The 22,281-nt window shown below is 42.0% G+C and overlaps 1 protein-coding gene across 15 annotated transcripts in view; it reads left to right on the top strand.

Moving 5' to 3' along the window:
* Positions 1-537: 537 nt before the first annotated feature.
* The window catches only part of CADPS2 (calcium dependent secretion activator 2), a 563,191-nt gene continuing 541,447 nt past the window's right edge, over positions 538-22,281 (top strand). For all 15 annotated transcript variants that reach the window (XM_068972950.1, XM_068972951.1, XM_068972952.1 and 12 more), the window contains exon 1: positions 538-873. In XM_068972950.1, the coding sequence (XP_068829051.1) occupies positions 538-873 (336 nt within the window). The remainder of the gene's footprint in view (positions 874-22,281) is intronic.

Raw genomic sequence — 22,281 nt, 5'->3', positions numbered from 1 at the left:
CACAGCCAGGCCGGCGGAGGCAGAACCACTAAGCTGAGCGCCTCCGAATCTTTGCGAACCGCGCGCCTGGCACCCAAGCACTCAGCCCGGGTCGCGGCGGCGGCGGCGCGCGCACGCGCACTCCGCGGCCCCGCGCCCGCTCCTCAACATTCCATTCCACGTGTTGCTTGTTGTAGGCGCCACAGGTTCCCCACCTGCGCCGGGGCGCTCGGGCGGCCGCGCCTCTGCCGGCGGAGGTTGGAGAACCAAGAGGGCGGCAGGGCCCCGGCTCTCTGAGCAGTTCGCGAGGCGCTCGGGCTCACTCCTGACGCTAACTCCGCCTATTTAATCCCGGCGGCCCCCGCCCGCCCCTTTCGCCCTGGTGGTAGGAAACACTCCTGGGTCCAACTCGACGTGTCCGGAAAGCCTCGGTCAGTTTCCCTTTCGTTCTGCGGCAGCAGCTGCCAGCCGCTCAGCTCCTGCAGACCCGCGGGCGCAGCCGCCGAGAGTGAGGCGCCTGGGGGACCGCGGATCGCGCGGCGGGGCGCCCCCAGCACCATGCTGGACCCGTCTTCCAGCGAAGAGGAGTCGGACGAGGGGCTGGAAGAGGAGAGCCGCGATGTGCTGGTGGCGGCCGGCGGCTCGCAGCGAGCGCCGCCGGCCCCGGCTCGGGAAGGGCGGCGGGACGCGGCGGGGCGCGCGGGTGGCGGCGCGGCCAGACCCGTGAGCCCGAGCCCCTCGATGCTGAGCGAGGGGCGAGACGAACCTGAACGGCAGCTGGACGAGGAGCAGGAGCGGAGGATCCGTCTGCAGCTGTACGTTTTCGTCGTGAGGTGCATCGCGTACCCCTTCAATGCCAAGCAGCCCACCGATATGGCCCGGAGACAGCAGAAGGTGAGTTACTTGCAGGACCCGGCGTTTCCAACCTCCACTTCTTCCTCCCTGGGCTTTTCTCCTGGTAAAACTGTGGGGCTCCTGCCCGCTGTCCTTCTGCAGGACACTGCGTTTTTGTTACTCTTGGAGGGCAAGGGACTCTTTGGGTGTGTGTGTCGGGGGTATAGTTTTTCAGCCCGCCGGGTATCGGGTTGCCGCGGACGCGCCTTCTCCCCCACGGTTGGCAGAAGCGGTCAGCTTGGCATCTATGGGGCCGATACCGGCCCGGCGGTGCGGCTGCTGCACCCGGCGGGCTCGGATCCGGACGCAACTCCTATCAACTTTAATTTCAAAACAGCGGTGGTGCATTCCTGTCCACTTCTGCTAGAGCAGGGCTTTACCCTGGATATGAATGAGTGTGGGATCTTCTCTGGGAAGAAGGTGTAGAAATGTTCCCCTAAAACCTAACCTGAGAAGTTTTCCTGTACTGCTGTACAACTAGGACATCAAATCCTAAGGCGGAATAGTGTGCAGCTTAAAGAGAGTGGCTGTGGGTTAGTAATTACTAGTCCCGGCAGGCCTTAATGAAATACACTATTGATGAAAAGTAGGATTGGTTCATGACCACTTCAAAACAACGCACTACACACCCCCGCCATTCCCAAAGAGGTAAGGCATTTGTTTCAGGTGAAATGCATGCCAACTTTAGTTTTGAAACAAGACCCCCAGGAGTCCAATTTTGTAGCAGACAAAAGTAATGACTCAAATTGCCCTAACTGGGTATGTTTTCAATAGAAACTAAGAAACCCTCTTAATAGAATGTGAAGCTAGAAGGTTCGCTGGAAATCTGCACCAGTCGCCTTAGCTTGGGACAGGATATGAAGACCCAGAGAGACTGTAATTTGCCCAGAGCATGCCTGGTTGCACAGAGATTTGTTTTCTGAAGCATTAACCTCAGAATGTGAGGCATTTCTTAGAAATTTGGAGCACTTCTGAATTGACTTGTGAAAAGCTGTATTTCAGAGTAAATGCAGTCTATACATTACCCTTCACCCCCATTTACCCAGCTTCTCCAAAACAAACCTAAACCAAGCAGCTGTCTTGAATAACTCTCTGGGCATGCTTATGGGATGATTCTGTACACCTGTAGGCTAATTACCCAGACCCTTCAGGTGCCTAGCAATTCCCTGGTGGCTCAGATGGTAAAGCATCTGCCGGCAATGTGGGAGACCCGGGTTCGATCCCTGGGTTGGGAAGATCCCTTGGAGGAGGAATTGGCAACCCACTCCAGTACTCTTGCCTAGAAAATTCCATGGATGGAGGAGCCTGGTGGGCTACAGTCCATGGGGTCAGAAAGAGTTGGACATGACTGAGTGACTTCATGACTTCAGCTGCCTACCCCTCTAGGTAACTCAGTCACAGAATGCTAGAGCTGGGAAAGAAACCTTGGGATCCAGACAGGCCTCTCATTTTGAAGATGTATTTGAGTAACAATTCCTATTCCCTAAACAACTGGCATGATCAGAGCCACCATTCCTGAGGTCAGTTTGGAGGGAGTGCCCCGTGGAGGTCTTGGAGCCTTCCATTCTGCTCTCAGGTGAGTACCACACTGTTCTCTTTTGCTTGCATTGGGTTGCACTGCAGTCACTCACTGCCTCTCAGCTCTGTAGGTCAAGTGACTTTCAACTTCAGTAACTACAATTATAACTAAATTTTGATGTATGTTGTTTAGTCATATTAAGTTTATTACTATCATCCAGTCTCCAGTACTTCCATTCATATTGCATTTAACCTTATTTTTGGTGTTAAAGTATAAAAATAACGTGTAATGAAACTAAGACTATTCCTTCTGGAATATTATCACTGAAGATGCTTTTGCAAAAAGTCACTTGCTGGTAGCTGATTCTTACTGTGTATACTTGTTGCATTTTGTTAGTAAAACAAACATTCCCTTGCTTGTCCAAATAATACAGAATTCTCTGACTCCTCTTGTTTAAATAGAATGTTTTTCCAGAAATTATTTGAATTGGCAAACAGGTGCAGTCACAATACTGCTGAGGAAATAATTTTTTATAACATTATTCAGACGTCATCAAAAATAATTACAAACAGCAGAAAAAGAAGCAGAACTCTGTTTGTGTTCTGTGCAAGAACACTTGGAAATTTTTTTCCCAGATATTGAGCATTGAATGCTGTCAGATGAAGTTTTGCAAAGTATTCTTATTTTTAAGGGGGGAGGCCCCAAAACAACTTAAGTGTTTTCCCTTATTCAGAAAGCCCCACACTTTTTCTTTAAGCATGTTGCTTGCTGAAGGGAGCTGGAGTAATTCTTGGCAGTTGGGTTTCCTCCTAGGACAAAATGAAATGGGAATTTAACTATATTGCTGTGAATTTGATGCTCAAACCAAGAATTAATGCCCAAAACTTTGTCTTGAATTATACAGTTGGGTTATATAAAAGAAGTGCCAGGATAATTGCAAAATCACTAATCCATTGTATATTTTTATTCTGTATCTTGAGGTAGTCAGGCATCTAGTAAAAGGATTTAGTAGCTTAAATTGTTGTCATTGAAGTGCATATTGCTGCTTACTCACTCCTCCTAACTTGAGTATTTAGAAACAGAGAAATTGAGATCTGAAAGGGTCCTCATCTTTAAAAGAAGAAAACTAATCACAGGATGGTAGAAGCCTTATTCTGGCGGTCAAAGCTCTCTTGCTATTAGGTTGAGTGAGTTGGTTGAGTTTCTGTGAACCAGCTGAGCCGCAGTGATTTTTGTTTTCCTACTTGGCTAAAATGGCCCACAAAGCTATCAAGAGGTTGTATCCTTGAATTGAAAAATCGTAGTGGCATTAAACTCAGTTGACTAAGACATGACTGTCTTTGCTTTTGGCTGGGAAGTTTCAGCTTAGAATAATAATGGTGGTTGGCTTATGCCAGTCTAACTTAGGACTTCACAGAAAATTCTGGAAGTGAGTGTAGAGGAGACATTGACAAAGCTTTCACGAGGTGGTCACACCGCCTAAATGGTTCGCAAATGATACGAATGTGAAGTAAGAAGCAGCCAGTGGCAGAATGACTTCAGTTGTGGCTAATGCTTTAGTCTCTGTTTATTCACATAATCTTTGCTCCATCAGTTAACAGATAATGATGAACCTTGAATGATTCCAGATCATTGGTTAAAGGTGGAATCTGTTGAAACTAGGAAACAATAACAGATAATCCATTATTACTTAATAAAGGCAATTTGTCTTTGGACATCAGCTTTTACTTCATAAAGGCAGGTTGTCTTTGGAAAACATTGAGACCCTAAAGGAAAAATACAGTCCATAGTGGTTAGAAGGTAGGGGAGAATCTGATGAACATAAAGACTGCCATAGAAGAGGTTAAGTATATTCCATAGTTGGGGGCTTACAGATCGCAGGTCTCAATTTATAAGAAATTTCAGGTGTGTATGCGAAGTTTTGGTTGTCCACTCCATAGGTTTCTAGTCAGTAAGTTGCTTTTTCATTATTAAATTTAGTGACAGATATTAAAGCCAACTATCTTAAACTAGAAATAATGAAGAGGGAATTTAAAAGATTAAAATGGTACCTGATAACTCTCCATGGGATTCATATACCCATGTTCTTTGCATTTTTATGTGTCCCTGTAATCTTACTAAACTCCTTAAACCTCCTTATGTAATCACTCCCACCACTTTGCATAATTTTCCACACTAATTAAGTTTGAGAAATGTATACAAATAGTGTGAAATCGCAGATGGTGGGGAAGTAATCTCCTTTGGTAAAACTGATCAAGGAGAGAGCATCATGGGGAAATAGTATTGGATGGAGTGACACATGGTGGATTCTTGCCTACATGTCTCACATGTGAGTGTCAGACTACAATAAGTGGCTGCTTTTAACCTTCTTTGGAAATGGGAGTATTTTCTGTGGCTTAAAAAAAAACACAAAAACCATTTCTCACTGCTTAGGTGATATCCAAGCTCAGGGAAAAAGCCAATTTTATGGAAAAAAAAAAAAAAACCAGCTAGATTTATAAACTCCAGAAATCACATACCTTATGCTAGATGTCATTGTGCCTTAGTGCTGTGTTGTGCCATCTTCAGGACCTAAGATACGACTGAGGCCTGGTGTATAAGAACCTAGTAAATGCTTGTTGGATACATGAAGTGTCAGGTTTAGTCCATGTTTCAAAGACTTAGTGAGGTGTGTGGGCTTAGTCATTGCCGACTCTTTCCGACCCCCTGGACTATAGCCTGCCTGGCTCCTCTGTCCTTGGAAATTTCCAAGCAAGAATACTGGAGTGGGTTTCCATTTTCTTCCTCTAGGGGATCTTCCTGATGCAGGGATCAAACTAGTCTCTTGCATCTCTTGCTTTGGCAGACAGATTCTTTATCACCCAGGCCCCTGGGAAGCCCCTCAGTGAGGTATAGGGAGAGGGAAAGAGTCCACTTCTCTTTTTCGAAATTAATCTTCCTAAACATGTTTTGAGACCTCTTGGATTCACCCCACCCTCCATTGTTCCCTGACCAGGGATCGAACCCAGGCCCCCTGCATTGGGAGCATGGAGTCTTTAGCCATTGGACTACCAGGAGGGTTACCCCACCCTCTCTGAAGAAAGCCATGAAAATGATAATACCTGCTGCTGTATAACTAATGACTTCGCAGGGGTTTTCCCAGTGCCACTACCAAATCCAAGGGGACAGGCAGTGTGGAAGCCCCATGATGTGCCTTTCTTGCTTGCAGGGTTCCAGGAGATACTGCTGCTGCTGCTAAGTCGCTTCAGTTGTGTCCGACTCTGTGCAACCCCATAGACAGCAGCCCACCAGGCTCCTCTATCCATGGGATTTTCCAGGCGAGAGTGCTGGAGTGGGGTGCCATTGCCTTCTCCGCCAGGAAATACGGTGATAGTCTAAAAAGCCCAGCCTCTCAGGGAGTTGGGATAATTCATGCTTTACTACTCAGGCTTTAGTTCTTTATGGGGCAAATACAAAAGGGATGGGTTATGTTGTTTTTGCTGCTTTTAATAATAGGGAGTACATTGTCCTGTGGGGAGTAAGTAGGAAACCACACATTAAAGTGAAACCTCGGACGGGACTTACACAGTATCTCAGAGGAAAAAAAAATGTTACTGGTTTCAACTGATTCATCTATTCCTCCAGAAGGTGTCTTGGGACCGCAGCACTTAATTTGGTGGAATGAGCTGTGCTAATGAGAACTCAAATGGATTAAGTGATGTTGGAGTTTGCTTCTTTCAAAAATGAAATCAGCAGTAATTTCTGATATACATTGACTGCTTATAAAGTGAAATAAAATATTGTGTGTGTCCCTTCTTCAGTTTTAAATGGAAGCAGTTTCCTCCATTTCTACACTCACAAGATAAATAGCATAGCTTGTAAAGTCATTAAAGACCTTCAAAACAGAATTAAAGCCAGTTGCCAGGTTATTAAGTATGGGAATTATGAATGGAAAATCCCATCAGTTATAATTTTCTATGAGACAAGCCTCTTGAGTTATTGTGCTACTTTTTATGCATTTCAGATTAGGCCTTTTTTGGAAAAGAGGGTGGGTCTTATTGTCATGTGTTACTGCCATTTCAGGTTTTAGCCTAGGGGAAAAAATAAAACCTAATGATATCACATGCCAGCCTTCCATATCCTTCACCATTACCTGGAGCTTGCTCAAACCCATGTCCACTGAGTCAGTGGTAACATCCAGCTATCTTGTCCTCTGTCGTCCCCTTCTCCTGCCTTCAATCTTTCCCAGCATCAGGGTCTTTTCCAGTGAATTGGCCCTTTGCGTCAGGTGGCCAAAGTATCGGAGCTTCAGCATCAGTCCTTCTAATGAATATTCGGGATTGCTTTCCTTTAGGATTGACTGGTTTGATCTCCTTGTGGTCCAAGGGACTCTCAAGAGACTTCTTCAACACCACAGCTTAAAAGCATCAATTCTTTGGCGTTCAGCCTTCTTTATGGAAAGGCAGAAAGATACAGTTCCTTTTTTTTACAAAAACCAAAAAAGCAAAACTTGGGACTCTTCTCCTTAGCTGCACACTAGAATCATCTGGAGAGCTTTTTAAAACATCTTGTTGTTCAGATTGTACTGCAGACTAATTGAGTCAGTCTCTGGGGTTATAGTCCTGAAACTTTGCAGGTGAATCCAATGTGCCATCAGACACGAGATGCCCTGTTTTAAAGGGAAACTGCAGGGAAATGACTTCCAGCTTGTGTCTGTGTCACCTGGGCACGGTGAAAGTATTTGCAGTAGTGAGTTAGACTGCTCAGTAATTAAACCCATATTACACATGAAGGAAAAGGTAATAGGGATGCTCTAAGCAAGGAACAAAAAACACGTCAGTATTTTAGACTTCACTGAATCAATAGTGGGAGGGCAGTGCATATTTGGACTTTTAAAAGGTCTTTGATGAAATGCTGCAGACCATTAAACTGCATTAACAGTTGAATAATTTATTTGTTACAAAACTATGGATAGATTGCCAGGTTTGGAACAGAAAATACAACAGGGTAAACCTGAGTGTTTTTCATTAAAAAAATGAACTGGAAAACAGCATATAGTGAAATCTCAAGTTGGAGTTGACACTGAGCAACAACTGCCTACTTCCCAGTTGGCTCACTGGGATAGAACCCGCCTTCCAATGCAGGAGACACAAGAGACGCAGGTAAGATCCCTGGGTCAGGAAGATTCCCTGGAGTGGGAAATGGCAACCCACTCCAGTATTCTTGCCTGGAAAATTATATGGATAGAGGAGGGCTACAATTCATGGGGTTGCAAAGAGTTGGACACGACTGAGCAACTGAGCATGAATGCCTGAGCGAATTTCACAATGATTTGCTCCTAGGAGAACATTAGTGGGTGGCATTTTTCTTCAGTATGTATGCTAAGAATGTATATGGGTTTTGCAAAAAGTAAACTTTAGAAGACATTCTCAAGTAATTGTTTTAAGTGAAGTAATTACAAACTAAGGACTTACCTGAGAGTGTCTTTATTTTTGTACTCTTTCCAAAATTCTAACATTAGGTGGACAGGTAAGGAAAGCCTCCATTTTCTTCAAACTGTGTAACTTATGTCTTTGGCTCGCATTTGGGAGCCTTCGACTTTGTAGAGCGTCATTGATGCTTTGCTTTGCTTCTTGAGATTTTATCACATCACTTTGTAAACTTGATGGTTTGAATACTTTCATTTTATAACCTCCAAGTTAGTAATGAATTTTTGTGATGAAAATGTTACTGGGGCAAAGGGTATGAATAATTAAAAGGCTATCTTTCTCAATCTGATAGCTGAGATGATACTTAATTTGCTCATTTCTGATTGCTTGGGGGGATGAATGTATATGATCTGATATCCTCTTCCCACTTTTCTATTGAGATCATGGTTTTACTTATTAATGTGTCCCCTTCATCAGTATGTTGAAGATAGTGTTCCTCTGGGGAGACTGTTTATGTAGTCTGCCTTTCATTTTGTTTTTAAGTATAGTTCAATTGATCTTTAAGTTTCTTAAAAACTTATTTCTCATTCATGTTCTTAGATAATCAATTTCCCATTTTGAATTAAAGTTCGAATCAAGGAGTTGACTTTGCTTTTTTCCCCAAATAGCTCAGCTATTCTTAAAGCCTAGCTTTTGATTAAGCTTTATTTTCATTACTAAGGTGTTCAGTTCAGTCACTCATTTGTGTCCAACTCTTTGTGACACCATGGACTGCAGCACACCAGGCTTCCCTGTCTATCAACAACTCCCAGAGCTTGCTCAAACTCATGTCCATCCAGTTGGTGATGCCATCCAACCATCTCATCCTCTGTTGTCCCCTTCTCTTCCTGCCTTCAATCTTTCTAGCAGCAGGGTCTTTTCAAATGAATCAGTTCTTTGCATCAGGTGGCCAAAGTATTGGAGTCTCATCTTCAGCATCAGTCCTTCCAGTGAACACCCAGGACTGATCTCCTTTAGGATGGGCTGTTTGGATCTCCTTGCATTCCAAGGGACTCTCAAGAGTCTTCTCCAACACCACAGTTCAAAAGCATCAATTCTTCAGCACTCAGCTTTCTTTATAGTCCAACTCTCACATCCATTCATGACTACTGAAAAAAGCATAGCTTTGACTAGATGGATCTTTGTTGGCAAAGTAATGTCTCTGGCTTTTAATATGCTGTCTAGATTGATCATAGCTTTTCTTCTAAGGATATTTCTAATTTTATACTGTCAGTGTGGCTCACAGAGCTATTTCACTGTATCTAACTAGTATTTTTACATTACAAATTAGTGTATATATATAGTCTGACTTTAAGATGTAAAGTTTTACATCTAAATCAGCATTATTGTAGTAACCCTTCCTGTCTGGTCATCTTTGCAGTAACTAAATTATCCTATAATTATGTGGACAGCTGACCTTTGAACAACATAGGTTTGAACTGCACAGGGCCCATCTGTGCACAGTTTTTTCAGTAGTAAATACTGCTGTACTACCTGATTTACCATTGGCCTATGCAGAACCTTGGATATGGAGGATTGGAGAGTTGGCGTGCTGGCTATAATAATGTGCTGATTTCAACTGTGCCAAGGGTCAGTGCCCCTAAGCCCAGCATTGTTCCAGGGTTGACTGTATTTTCAATTTATCTTGCATTTCTAGAAGTACTCATGAATTTTAATGCCGGATTCTTTATATACTTAGGAATCTTTATACTATTACCAGTGAAAAGTAACTCCCTTTGATTCATAGTGTGTTGAGTAAAATTTCTATTTAATGTTTTATCCAATTTTAGCATTGAAACAACTTTCTGTTGAGTTTATCAGATATATTGTAGGTATCCTTAATACATACACATCCACACTCATACGTTCACCTATATATACTTACAAGCATTTGTGTACACATTATTTGCATATGTATGTATGTATGTATGTGGGCTTCCCTGGTGGCTAAGTCAGCAAAGAACCTGACTGCAATGCGAGAGACCTGGGTTTGATTCCTGGGTTGGGAAGATCCGCTTGAGGAGGGCATGGCAACTCACTCTAGTATTTTTGCCTGAAGAATCCCTGTGGACAGAGGAGCCTGGCAGGGTACAGTCCATGGGGTTGCCAAGAGTTGGACATGACTGAGCAACTTTGCCTTCCTTATGGTTGTGCTTAATGTATTGATTCACTGGGCAGAGCACACTTGTTTTAAGAGGCTGTGTCTCCAATTTTCTTCACGGATTTTGAAGCTAGTGGACATTCCTCTGAAGAGCAGGCTTTCATTTTATATTTAGTCTGCGGTGTTTTTACAAATTTTATGCATCTGTATATTTTATTGGAAGATGGGAAAAATTAAATTCTGCCATGAAACCTGTATTCTTACTATTTTAACAAATTTAGGGAAATATATTCCAAATCTTATTTAAGGAGATGAGAATGTTATTTTGGTTCTCTAGAAAAATGCCTAAGACTACAATGCTACTGTAGTCAAAGGCTTACAAAATACTTAATATCATCAAGAGCAGTTCTGAAATATAACAGGGTGAATCTAACCTACATTTATGAGCTCTGGTTTCCCTAACCAGAAGGACTGTGTATATTGTTGGGCAGTGGTTAAGTAAGGAGACTGAGATAAAACACATTCTTATTATTCCATCTCTGCTTCAACCAGGGTCACACTGCTTTTACATATTAGAACTACACACGTAAAATGACAGAAGGGGAAGATGAACTGTCTAATTATGAAAAATTTGTAATCTGAGTGTAAAATTCCATAAGAATTTCGAGAGTTTGATCACTGTGTCCTAGAATCCTAGGCTTTCAATTTTATTTTTCCCTTTAATTTCCTTATACATATTTGAGACAAGTGAAGAAGGATGTATGGTTAAATCCAACACAAATCTAATCGGTGAGGTGTGGAACTGTGGTCCTTCAAATAAGTAGAGATCAAAGGACAGTTGTTTGGAGCTTAGTGGAAAGATTTGGTTTCAGAAGGTAAACTTGAAAACTGTCCTGTGGATAGTAATCAAAGTCATGAGCACAGCTGTGGCCAAAATAGACTCCAGTAAAGAGGTTTTAATGACTTAGTCTTAAAGAACTTCAGGATTTAAAAGATAGGAGGGAAGATTGAATTGGCAAAGGAAATGAAGGAACAGCCAGGTCTATAAGAAAGATAGGATGACCTTTGTCAGAGAAACTAAGAAGAGCTGTTTCAATAGAAAGAGGTAGGAAACGATGTTGGATGTTCAGAGGTCAAGTGTAATAAGATAGGGATTGAAAATGTTAATTGAATTTAGCAGTATGGAGATGACCTCAGTATTGCAACTCAGAAGCTGAATTTCACAGCCCAGTTTCTCAAATGTTGATTTCTAAACTATATTTTGTATGCTGAATTCACATCTGATGAACAGCTTGAGTTGTCACACAGTGACTTTGCCACACAAAAGGTTCAGTGTTTGCATAGACTGTTTTGTGCGGGACACTGTACAAATATAAATGTATACATGTACATGCATATGTACTTGTGCTTTTGTTTTATAGAAGTGAAATGAAAGTCATTAATGATAAACCTGGATTTCAAATATGGAACAGTTGAGACAGACCATGAAATATGCTGCAACCAGCAAATCTTTGATATTAGTTGGGTGCTTAAGTTTAGCTGTTCGTCTGTTTTGAGTGAAATGATCTCAGCATTTGTGCAAAGGCTGGAATGTGTAGAAAGTGGGATATAGGACTTTCATGGTGGTCCAGGGGTTAGGATTTTGAACTCCAAATGCAGGTTCGATCCCTGTTTAGTGGACTGGATCCCACACGGCACAACTAAGACCTGGCACAGCCAAATACATATTTAAAAAGTAGGATGAAATCAGGCTGGTAATATTTTTTAGCCTAGTGGTAATTTATCCCTCCCCTGTTGTTCCCTTCCTCTTTGTTTTACTTTCCCACTTCCGGTGTCTATCATGCTTATGGGAGTCTTATCTGAGAAGAGTGGGGTTCAGCCTTTCCTCACCCTCTAAATTGCTGTCTCCTGATATGTAAAATGAGGCTTCCCTGGTGGCTCAGTTGGTAAAGAGTCTGCCTGCAATGCTGGAGACCTGCTTTCAGTCCCTGGGTGGGGAAGATCCCCTGGAGAAGGAAATGCCAACCCACTGCAGTATTCTTGCCTGGAGAAGTCCATGGACAGAGGAGCCTGGTGGGCTATAGTCCATGGTGTCACAAAGAGTTGGACACGACTGAGTGACTATCACTATCTATAAAATGACTCATACTTGCTCAGTAAGATGCTGTGAGGATTACATAAAATTTCTGAAAAGTCCTTAGCACATTACCTGGCGTGGAGTAGATCTGCAGAGTTTCCTTTCTCGTAATTTTCATTCAGTAAGGAATTTTCATTCTGTAAAATGTATTTCATTTAACTGTCAAATACTGAGGCTATGTTTGAACAGATGCTGTGTGCTAGGCCCAAATTTAGGCATTGAGAGTACAGGTGTAGACAGGACAGCCCCCATGAGACTTGTATTATAGCAGAGGAGACAGATCATTAACATGTGTATGTTCATATTAAGGGATATTGACTGTGGGGAGGGATGGAGGCATTAGCAGCTATTTCGGGCAGGGTGGGCAGGGAGTGCCTCTAAGGAGCCAACAGTGGTTGAGCAGCACTTGAATGAAGTGAAGGTTTGAGCCACTTTATGATGGGGATGTAGAGGGGAGAAGGACATCCAGATGGCATTCACAGCATGTGCAACAGCCTTGAAGGGGAATAAACTTGTCTTATGAAGAGCAGCTTGAGGTCTAGGGTGGCTAAGGTAGAACTGAGAGAGGGCGAGTAGGAAGTGATGAGTCTGGAGAATTTGGCATGGGTCAGCTTGTGTAAGTTCTTTTAGGCCAGTGGTCCCCAACCTGTTTGGCACCAGGAACCGATTTCGTGGAAGACAGATTTTCAGTAGAGGGTCGGGGGAATGGTCTCGGGATGATTCAGGCGCCTTGCATTTATTGTGCACTTTAGAATGCTGTCGCTGATCTGACGAGAGGTACTCTTCCATGGCCTGGAGCTTGGGGAGCCCTGCTTAGGCCATGGTAGGGTCAGAATTTAAGTGAGATGTGAAGCTGTTGAGTACTGAGCAGGTTCAACAAGTGATCTGATTTACATTCTAAAACAGTTTGTATCTGAGAATAGCCAGTGCCACTGCATTGCACAGTTCCAGGGACCATCATTTATGCAGAATTTAAGACCATGCCTCGAGGTCGTCCAGCCTTGAGAACAGACTGTCAAGGCAAGAAAGAGTGGAGGTCTGGCAGTGGTTCCGGTTTGAAGAAGGTGGTAGCCTAAAGGGGAGTAGAAGATACCGGTAGTATTTGCTCACCATTGTTTAAGTTCATGATTATATTAAAATGGACAATATGAAGGTAGTGTTATTTTGAAAATTATAAGGTATTGTATCTGTTTAAATTTGTTCATGTGGTTAAAAATCAAGCCTTTCAAAACTTGCAATAAAAAGCAGTCTCCTTTCCCACTTTTTCCCAAACCCAGTTACAGTCTCCATGGGCACCCTTTGACTCTTCACTCTGATGTTTTTAATTCTTCTGGTGCACCCTTTATACATTGGATTAAGATGCACAAACCACTTTTCCTCCTCCAGCCTCCTAAAATGTCAGCTATTACTTTCTGTAGAAGGGAGGGGTGGAAGTCGGAGAGGTCGAGCTCACCTGCAAGCACCTGGCTCACTTGCTTCTCGTTGGAATGTGGTTATTTACCATTATTGGTTTCTGATAGTTGACCCCAATAAGTCCACAGACTTCTTAGCTAGGTACATGGCTACCTTTTCTCATGTTGTTCTTTTTTTTTGGTTAACCGTGGGATTGAGCATGATTATCTGCAGAGAGTGTTGGACAAGAACACAGCCCAGGGGAATGTTGACTTTATTTCTCACACATGAGAACGGGACTGGGTCCCATGAAGACCTATGGTCTTCAGGAAAAATTACACAGGCAGTGTCTTTGTCTTTACAGAATTCAGAAAGTTAGGCCATGAGTGGCTGAGATTTGCTGAGAAGAGCAGACAGTGAGTCTTGGCAGACTGGAAGCAAGTATGTAGCAGACAGATTGTTGCCTGGAATAGTTAGGAATGTCAATGGCCATTAGGAGAACAAGCAGGGAAAATCCCCCGTGGTCCAGTTGTTAGGATGTGATGTGCCACTTTGATTGCTGTGCCAGGGTTCCATTCCTGGTTGGGAAACTAAGATCCCACAAGCTGAGAGGTGCAGCCAAATGGTTTAAAAAAAAAAAAAAAAAAGTCGGGGTCTTTTCTCTGTTCCAGCTTCTGATGGCTGGATAGAGCCAGAAAACTAAGTTCAGCCAAGTGGGGTAAGAATAGAGGTGATCTCTGCAAACCTTCTGGGCCTTTCCCAGAAGAGGGACACATCCTCCCTTTTCCCCACAGGCTGGAATCCCCAAGTCAGCCACTTGATCAGCCATGTGGATGAGGACATGGTTGCTACTTGTTGAGAATCGCAAAGCATCATGTCTGGGGAAATTGGGGCCCTCATAACTTTGCAAGGAAGAGCTGCCACATGCTCAGATCTCAGAGAAACAAACTTCTGTCATGTTTGTGCTAATTTTAGGTGACTTGATTTTGGTTATAGTCTCTGCAGCAGAGGATGAGATGGTTAGATAGCATCATGGATTCAATGGACGTGACTTAGAGCAAACTCTGGGAGATAGTGGAGGACAGAGAAGCCTGGCAGGCCACAGTCCCTAGGGTCACGAAGAGTCAGACATGACTTGGCAGCTGAACAGCAGCAACAAATAATCTCCATCATATCCACATCATGTCTACAATTAGCCTTTTTAATTTATGTAATATACTCATCCCTCTATTTCTCAGTTTTCCATCTATAGCCACTATAGCTGTATTGTTCCTGCTGTTAGTGTTAATTACTTGCTGTTCATTTCCTCCTCTTCACTACATTTCCAACCTAGCTTCCCTGGCAGCCTTTGTGGCCATGTCACAAGGTTCTGGGGTAAGAGACAGGAGACAATGCTCTTGTGGCTGAGGAAAACACTAAGGGAATTTGAGATGTGGGATCAGACACACTTGATTCTGAAACCATTGCCAGCAGCACCAGCAATCCAGACTTTATCTGTAAGGAAAATACCCTCCCCAGGTTGCTAATCTTATTTCACATCTTGTAAGAATCATTAAGTTCTCTGCTCTTTGAGTAGTTGCTTCTAGAAATTCAACGCTGCTTAATGGAGTTGAGATCATCAAGACTGTTTTTCTCTGCGAAACCCCATAATACACTTGATTGCATTTCTTATAAAATTATTTTTTGGGGAGTCTTTTCTTCTCTACCCATCTTGTCTCCCTTCAGTGCTTCCTTAAGTTGTTCCAAATTATAAACCGGAGCTTATCAGCAGGGATGGTAATAATGCATGGCAGACATTTAAAGAAAGTGGAGTGTTTTTTGGTTTTCTCAGTGATTAGGGGATTGTCACTGCTGTTTAGTGGGTGGGCTCCAGGGATCCTAGAAATCCTGGAATGCATGCTGTGTTGTCTATCATACATGACATTTGAATGCCCAGTTGGACATTTCTGTAAGGTAAAGCAGGTTTATACTTACTTGAGCCTAGAGTGTAACTCTTCATTTCAAAATGCAAAGTATTTTTTTTTTTTTTTTTGCATGGGCTTAAGTTATTTTTCTAGAACTACAAGGTCTGGGTAAATTAAAGGCAGATTGGACTCCAGTAGGAACTTTCCTGAGACTTGCTCACCGTTTTGAAAAATGTCACCAACAGCAGCGATGCTTCTCATACTGTGTTAGCAATACACAATGCTTGTGTCAGCCTTCATTTTCAGTTGTCACATTCTCTTTGATTTTATGGGTCTGTATATAAAAACTACTTAGCCCTCATTTCAAAATGTCAACACTGTTCTTTGTTTTTTTTTGACATCTTTCAGTTAAATATTGCCTGACTTCCCTTAAATTCTGACTTCTTCGTTACATAAGGCTAGATGCATACATTCACTGTCTTGTGGACCAGCTCTGCCTAAACATTTACATACGAATAGCTGTGTTATTTCAGTTATTGATATTTTATTGTTTCTGTTCCAGTTAGGATGTTTATACTTTTGAAATCATCTCTGCAGATAATATAACCTAGGTATAAATTTCACTGCTGCAGAGCAAAAGGATTATTGTTCTGTTGTCATTTGCAATTATAGGAGTCTATCAGTTAGTGCCCAGCAGGAGAGAGTGATTGCACTCCAAGGGGCTGTTCACAAATGAGAGTGTCTGACAGGTTTAAGGGAGCCAGTGAAAGGAACGATGAAGCCCTTACTACCCCTGGGCCTCCCAGGGCAGGAGGAAGGCTGCCTAACGGAGGCTGTGGATAGTGTCTAGTCACTGAGACTGTGCCTGGCAGGGAGGGAGCTAGAAGTGTGACTCTCCCTCATCTTTGTCGTCCATCCTTCCAATTCCGCTGATGCTGGTCCTTCACCAGAGAGGAAACCCAGAAAGAAGGTGGGAAGCACAAGTGCTTGCTGGTGTGAGTCACTGGTGCCCCAAGGCAATGGGCAGAGTAGACAGTAAGGGTAAATAGGCCTGGAGGGTGAAAGGGAACAGCCAGCATTAGCCTTGAGTCACGATTCCGCAGAACATTCATCTCTCTCCAGTTCACCCCAAGTCTGTCCCTCGTGTGGTCTTCCTCTGGGGTTCTCTAATCTGAACTGGTGTTTGGACAGCAGGCTGCATTGTCATTCTCCTTTCATTGTTCTTTTGATTTGGTGACACTTTTTGTTTGAACCTTTTCCACTTGCACCTTTGTAAGAAAGAGAGTGATAAATTTTTCAAATCCATACAAGTCTGTAGTTATCTTTATTTTGATGGAGAAATGGGCTGGCCATAGAAGTCTGGGATGAAATCATTTTCCCTCAGACCTTTGAAGGCATTACTTCACAGGTGTTGCTAATGAAAAGCTTGAAGTCTGGCTTCATTTTTACATGACCCATTTTTTCCCTGTCTCATATGCTTCTACTGTTCTTTATTTTGAGGGGATTCTAAAATGTTACACAGTCTTTTTAGCTTTTAAAGAAGTTATTGTGCTGGGTACTTATTTACTCTCAATATGGCTGAAGGAGTGTATCTTTCAACTCTTGGACATTCTTATATTTTGTAAACTTGAAAGGTAGGGAGGCTAGGCAGTAAAGGGTGGTGTTTGTTGACCTTTAGGCTGAGACAGCTTCTTAATCTTCCTGCTGTCTTTATTAGAAGATTTAAAGCATTCTATTTGGATGAATTTTCTAATCATAATCTTGAGATTGTGATTAACAAACAAGTGACTTTCTTTTCATCTGCCTCTTGGCTTTACTTCAGGAACACATAGTGATACAAAATTCAAGAGAATCAAAGACCATGACAGTATTTATATTATGTGCATATTCCTTATTATATAATTTTCTATGACTTCGTTTTATGTTTGACTCTGCTGTGCATTAATGAAGCTGTTAACGGGAGTAAGGCCCAGAGATCCTAAAATGACCTTGATATGATGAAATATAAACATCTGGCTGTAGAAAGGAATTTTCAAAAGAAATGTTATTCAGCATTTTTGGCTATAGGCATTAAAGTAATGGTAAAAGACGCTTACTCCTTGGAAGGAAAGTTATGACCAACCTAGATAGCATATTAAAAAGCAGAGACATTACTTTGCCAACAAAGGTCTGTCTAGTCAAGGCTATGGTTTTTCCAGTGGTCATGTATGGATGTGAGAGTTGGAATGTGAAGAAAGCTGAGTGCCGAAGAATTGATGCTTTTGAACTGTGGTGTTGGAGAAGACTCTTGAGAGTCCCTTGGACTGTAAGGAGATCCAACCAGTCCATTCTAAAGGAGATCAGTCCTGGGTCTTCTTTGGAAGGACTGCTGCTAAAGATGAAACTCCAGTACTTTGGCCACCTCATGCAAAGAGTTGACTCATTGGAAAAGACTCTGATGTTGGAAGGGATTGGGGGCAGGAGGAGAAGGGGACAACAGAGGATGAGATGGCTGGATGGCATCACCAACTCGACAGATGTAAGTCTGAGTGAACTCCGGGAGTTGGTGATGGACAGGGAGGCCTGGCGTGCGCAATTCATGGGGTCACAAAGGGTCGGACACGACTGAGCGACTGAACTGAAAGATAAGAATAAAATGAAAAGTTCTCACCTTATTAGTTATCCAGCTCATTTTGACCTGAGTGCGTGTGTATGTGTATGACTTCAGTCAGTCAGTTCAGTCTCTCAGTTGTGTCTGACTCTTTGTGATCCCATGGACTGCACCACGCCAGGCTTCCCTGTCCATCACCAACTCCCGGAGCTTGCTCGAACTCATGTGCATCCAGTTGTTGATGTCATCCAACCATCTCATCTTCTGTCATCCGCTTCTCCTCGTGCCTTCAATCTTTCCCAGCATCAGGGTCTTTTCAAATGAGTTAGCTCTTCGCATCAGGTGGCCAGAGTATTGGAGTTTCAGCTTCAGCATCAGTCCTTTCGATGAACGTTTAGGACTGGTTTCCTTTATTTTTATTTATTTATTTTAAAAAAATATTCCATTTGGTTTATTTAATGTCGGTACATTTCTAAGTTATGCAAATTGTACATTTTAATACCGACTTGATTTTTTTAACTCAGTGTATTTATTTTTTTAATTTTTACTTTATTTTACTTTACAATATTGTATTGGTTTTGCCATACATTGACATGAATCCGCCACGGGTGTACATGAGTTCCTAATCCTGAACCCCCCTCCCACCCCATATCATCTCTCTGGATCATCCCCGTGCACCAGCCCCAAGCATCGTGTATCCTGTATCGAACATAGACTGGCGATTTGTTTCTTACATGATAGTATGCATGTTTCAGTGCCATTCTCCCAAATCATCCCACCCTCTCCCTCTCTCTCTCTGAGTCTAAAAGTCCTTTCTATACATCTGTGTCTCTTTTGCTCTCTCGCATACAGGGTTATCATTACCATCTTTCTAAATTCCATATATATGTGTTAGTATACTGTATTGTTTTTCTTTCTGGCTTACTTCACTCTGTATAATCAGCTCCAGTTTCATCCATCTCATTAGAACTGATTCAAATGTATTCTTTTTAATGGCTGAGTAATACTCCATTGTGTATATGTACCAAAGCTTTCTTATCTATTCATCTGCTGATGGACATCTAGGTTGTTTCCATGTCCTGGCTATTATAAACAGTGCTGCGATGAACATTGGGGTACATGTGTCTCTTTCAATTCTGGTTTCCTCGGTGTGTATGCCCAGCAGTGGGATTGCTGGGTCATAAGGCAGTTCTATTTGCAATTTTTTAAGGAATCTCCACACTGTTCACCATAGTGGCTGTACTAGTTTGCATTCCCACCAACAGTGTAGGAGGGTTCCCTTTTCTCCACACCCTCTCCAGCATTTATTGCTTGTAGACTTTTGGATTGCAGCCATTCTGACTGGTGTGAAATGGTACCTCATTGTGGTCTTGATTTGCATTTTTCTGATAATGAGTGATGTCGAGCATCTTTTCATGTGTTTGTTAGCCATCTGTATGTCTTTGGAGAAATGTCTATTTAGTTCATTGGCCCATTTTTTGATTGGGTCATATATTTTTCTGGAATTGAGCTGCAGGAGTTGCTTGTATATTTTTGAGATTAGTTGTTTGTCAGTTGCTTCATTTGCTATTATTTTCTCCTATTCAGAAGGCTGTCTTTTCACCTTGCTTATAGTTTCCTTTGTTGTGCAGAAGCTTTTAATTTTAATTAGATTGACTGGTTTGATCTCCTTGCAGTCCAAGAGTTTGGGATATTTTCTTTAATGTAAAATAGTATAACTTTTCAGTTAAAACCAGGCTAAGCTGAATATTTTAAGCAGTTTTAGGACAAAACCAATAAAGGAGTAATGAGGGGAATTAACTTATGAGGTAAGTGTTAAGGTCAGAGAGAGGCCTGAATTTCATTAGTAACTTTTTGGCAGAAGTTGGTTCTTTTTATAGTGCAAGGCCCCCAGGCCCTGCTCCCTAACCATATCAATATATAATGGTTTCAGTAAGGAGTACCATCTGTGTTTTTTCCCCAACCAAGGGCCGAGTGACTGACAGTGAGAACATTTACACTTTTTACAAACCAGCTTCTTGTATTCTCATTAAAGATGGCTCTTCTTCAGCGTATTTGCTTAAGTACTACACTTTTGACTTGAGTTTTTTCCCTCACCAGGGACTTTACCAGGCCAATGTTTTCATTAATTCCCAAATTATATATTGCTGTTCAGAGTCCTCACAGCAGAATAATCTCAGTCTTCACAAAAATATATAGTCTAAAATGTCAACTCTACATAATGTGCCTGAAATATTAATGTTTACCAGGTGCTGAGATATTGTTCTTCAGAGCATGAAGGTTAAAGAGGGATAACACTCAATGATCGTTTTTGAAAGAAATGAGAAGGATTAAATGGCATTTTTAAGTGTCTGAAGTTTGAGCTCATTTTACTTCTTTTTCTATGTTTGCTTAGAGAATGTAAGCAATCTGCTTAAGGTCATTCAGTTTGTAAATGATGGTGTTTGAGTTCTAACTCAGATCTCTGTCTCTAAACCCTTGGATCTTTACTCAGGCACTTCCTAAGGTGTCTTTTTTTTTTTTTCCTTGCAAGATTAGAACTGCTGTTTCTGGTATAAGAGCTCTTATTTAAAACTCTGTTATTAGGTTATACTGAAGTCAGAAGTACGTGGGTCAAATCACGTGCCCCTGGAACTTTACTGTCTAGAGTGAAAATCTGACATAAGATAACTTGGAGCATTTTTGTGATCTTCAGCAGTGGCTTTAAAGGGAAGTTTGTGGGGATTGTGTGGGAAACCGAATAGGAAATCTGAAAATGTCAGGACCTCATAATTGGAATTCTAAATTCACATAAACTGTAATAGAGTCTGTCAAACTGCAAAGGAGGTTATTGATCTCGATTCCAAGTGCCTGCTCTGGGGGCACCTGTGCCCAGCTCTTCTCATTCTGAATCTGGCTAGGGAAAGTTGTCATTTAAAAGAGCTCAACCCAGGTTTCTGTTTTACTGTTTCAACTTTTTCTGTCTTTTTCTCTATTACTTATCAATTTCCAGAATTTTTTATATTCTGATTATAGAAATATGTGCTTATAATAAAGTCCAGAAACATAAACTGGGCTGAAGTACTTATGCTTTACCCAGAGGGTAATAGCAATGAGTCCTGAGCAATTCATCCTCCTTTCCACTTCTGTTTTCCCCCGTTGATGATGCTATAAACACTGATGCCTTGCCTTTTTCCTGAAAAAGAAGCACTATATCCTGAATACTTTCCTATTCAAAACACTTCTCTTAATACTTTTTAACAGTTGTATACTCTTTCCTTAAATACATATCATAACTTACCATTTATGCTGTGATGAGCATCTGCGTGTATCTTATGGGATGAGGGAAAGATCTCACAATGTTTCTAGACTGAGAATAAAGAATGCACGTATTGAGATTTGTAATGTGTTGAATAATTCTTGAACAAATGTACACACATATTTCTATGAATAGTTTGTAACAAATACACTTATCTCACTGTGTCTTTGGTAACTTTGAACATTGTCTTTAAGTTATTTTTTTAACAGACATCTGGTCCTTACTATTGCTCCATAGTTAGAGAGCTTTGTATATTTGACACACATGGTGACTTGTTTTTTTTAATTATTTTTTTAATGTTAGTTAAGTTGCTCGCTTTTCATGTGTTTTTCGGGCATCATTGAGCCCATATTGTAAAGGCTCTTGAGGCAAGCTAAGAGCCAGGAACTCATGTTGGTGGGTCTGAAAAGTCTAAGGTTTGTATTTGTAAGAAGATTGGCAGGTTGGTGATAGGGAGAGGAGTTTGGTAGTGTTTCATTAGTCTAGGAGAGCATGAAAGTGGTGAAGGTAAAGATGTAAAACCCTCCTTTAACAACAGGAGGGTTGTAAAAGATGTGTAAGAAGTAGAATGAGACGCAAACAGGGACTGATTGGATGAGGAGGATTTAAAGATTTTTAGGATCTTGCTGGTGCCACTTGTGGAATGAGGACCCATTACCAAGAGGAGAAGCAGGAGAAAGGTTTGGGTGTAGTCCAGTGAGGATTATCTTGGCTCTGAACAGAACGCCCAGTAGCTTAAACCACTGCACTTGCTTAGCTCACTTTGCAAGATGCATTGGCTGGGTTGGTGGCTCAGATGCCATCATCATGCAGCCTCCTTTTGCTTGCTGCTCTTCCATCATTTGTTATGCAGTCACTCAGTCCTGTCTGGCTCTCTGCAACCGCATGGACTGCAGCATGCCAGGCTTTCCTGTCCTTCACTATCTCTGAGTTTGCTCTAACTCGTGTCTATTGAGTTAGTAATGCCATCCAATCATCTCATCCTCTGTCGCCTCCTTCCACTCCTGCCTTCAATCTTTC

This window comes from Capricornis sumatraensis, chromosome 5 (assembly GCF_032405125.1).
Source record: "Capricornis sumatraensis isolate serow.1 chromosome 5, serow.2, whole genome shotgun sequence".
In the NCBI taxonomy this organism is placed as follows: Eukaryota; Metazoa; Chordata; class Mammalia; order Artiodactyla; family Bovidae; genus Capricornis; species Capricornis sumatraensis.
Note: the sequence above shows the minus strand (reverse complement) of the source record. Positions and strands in the feature narration are given on the sequence as shown.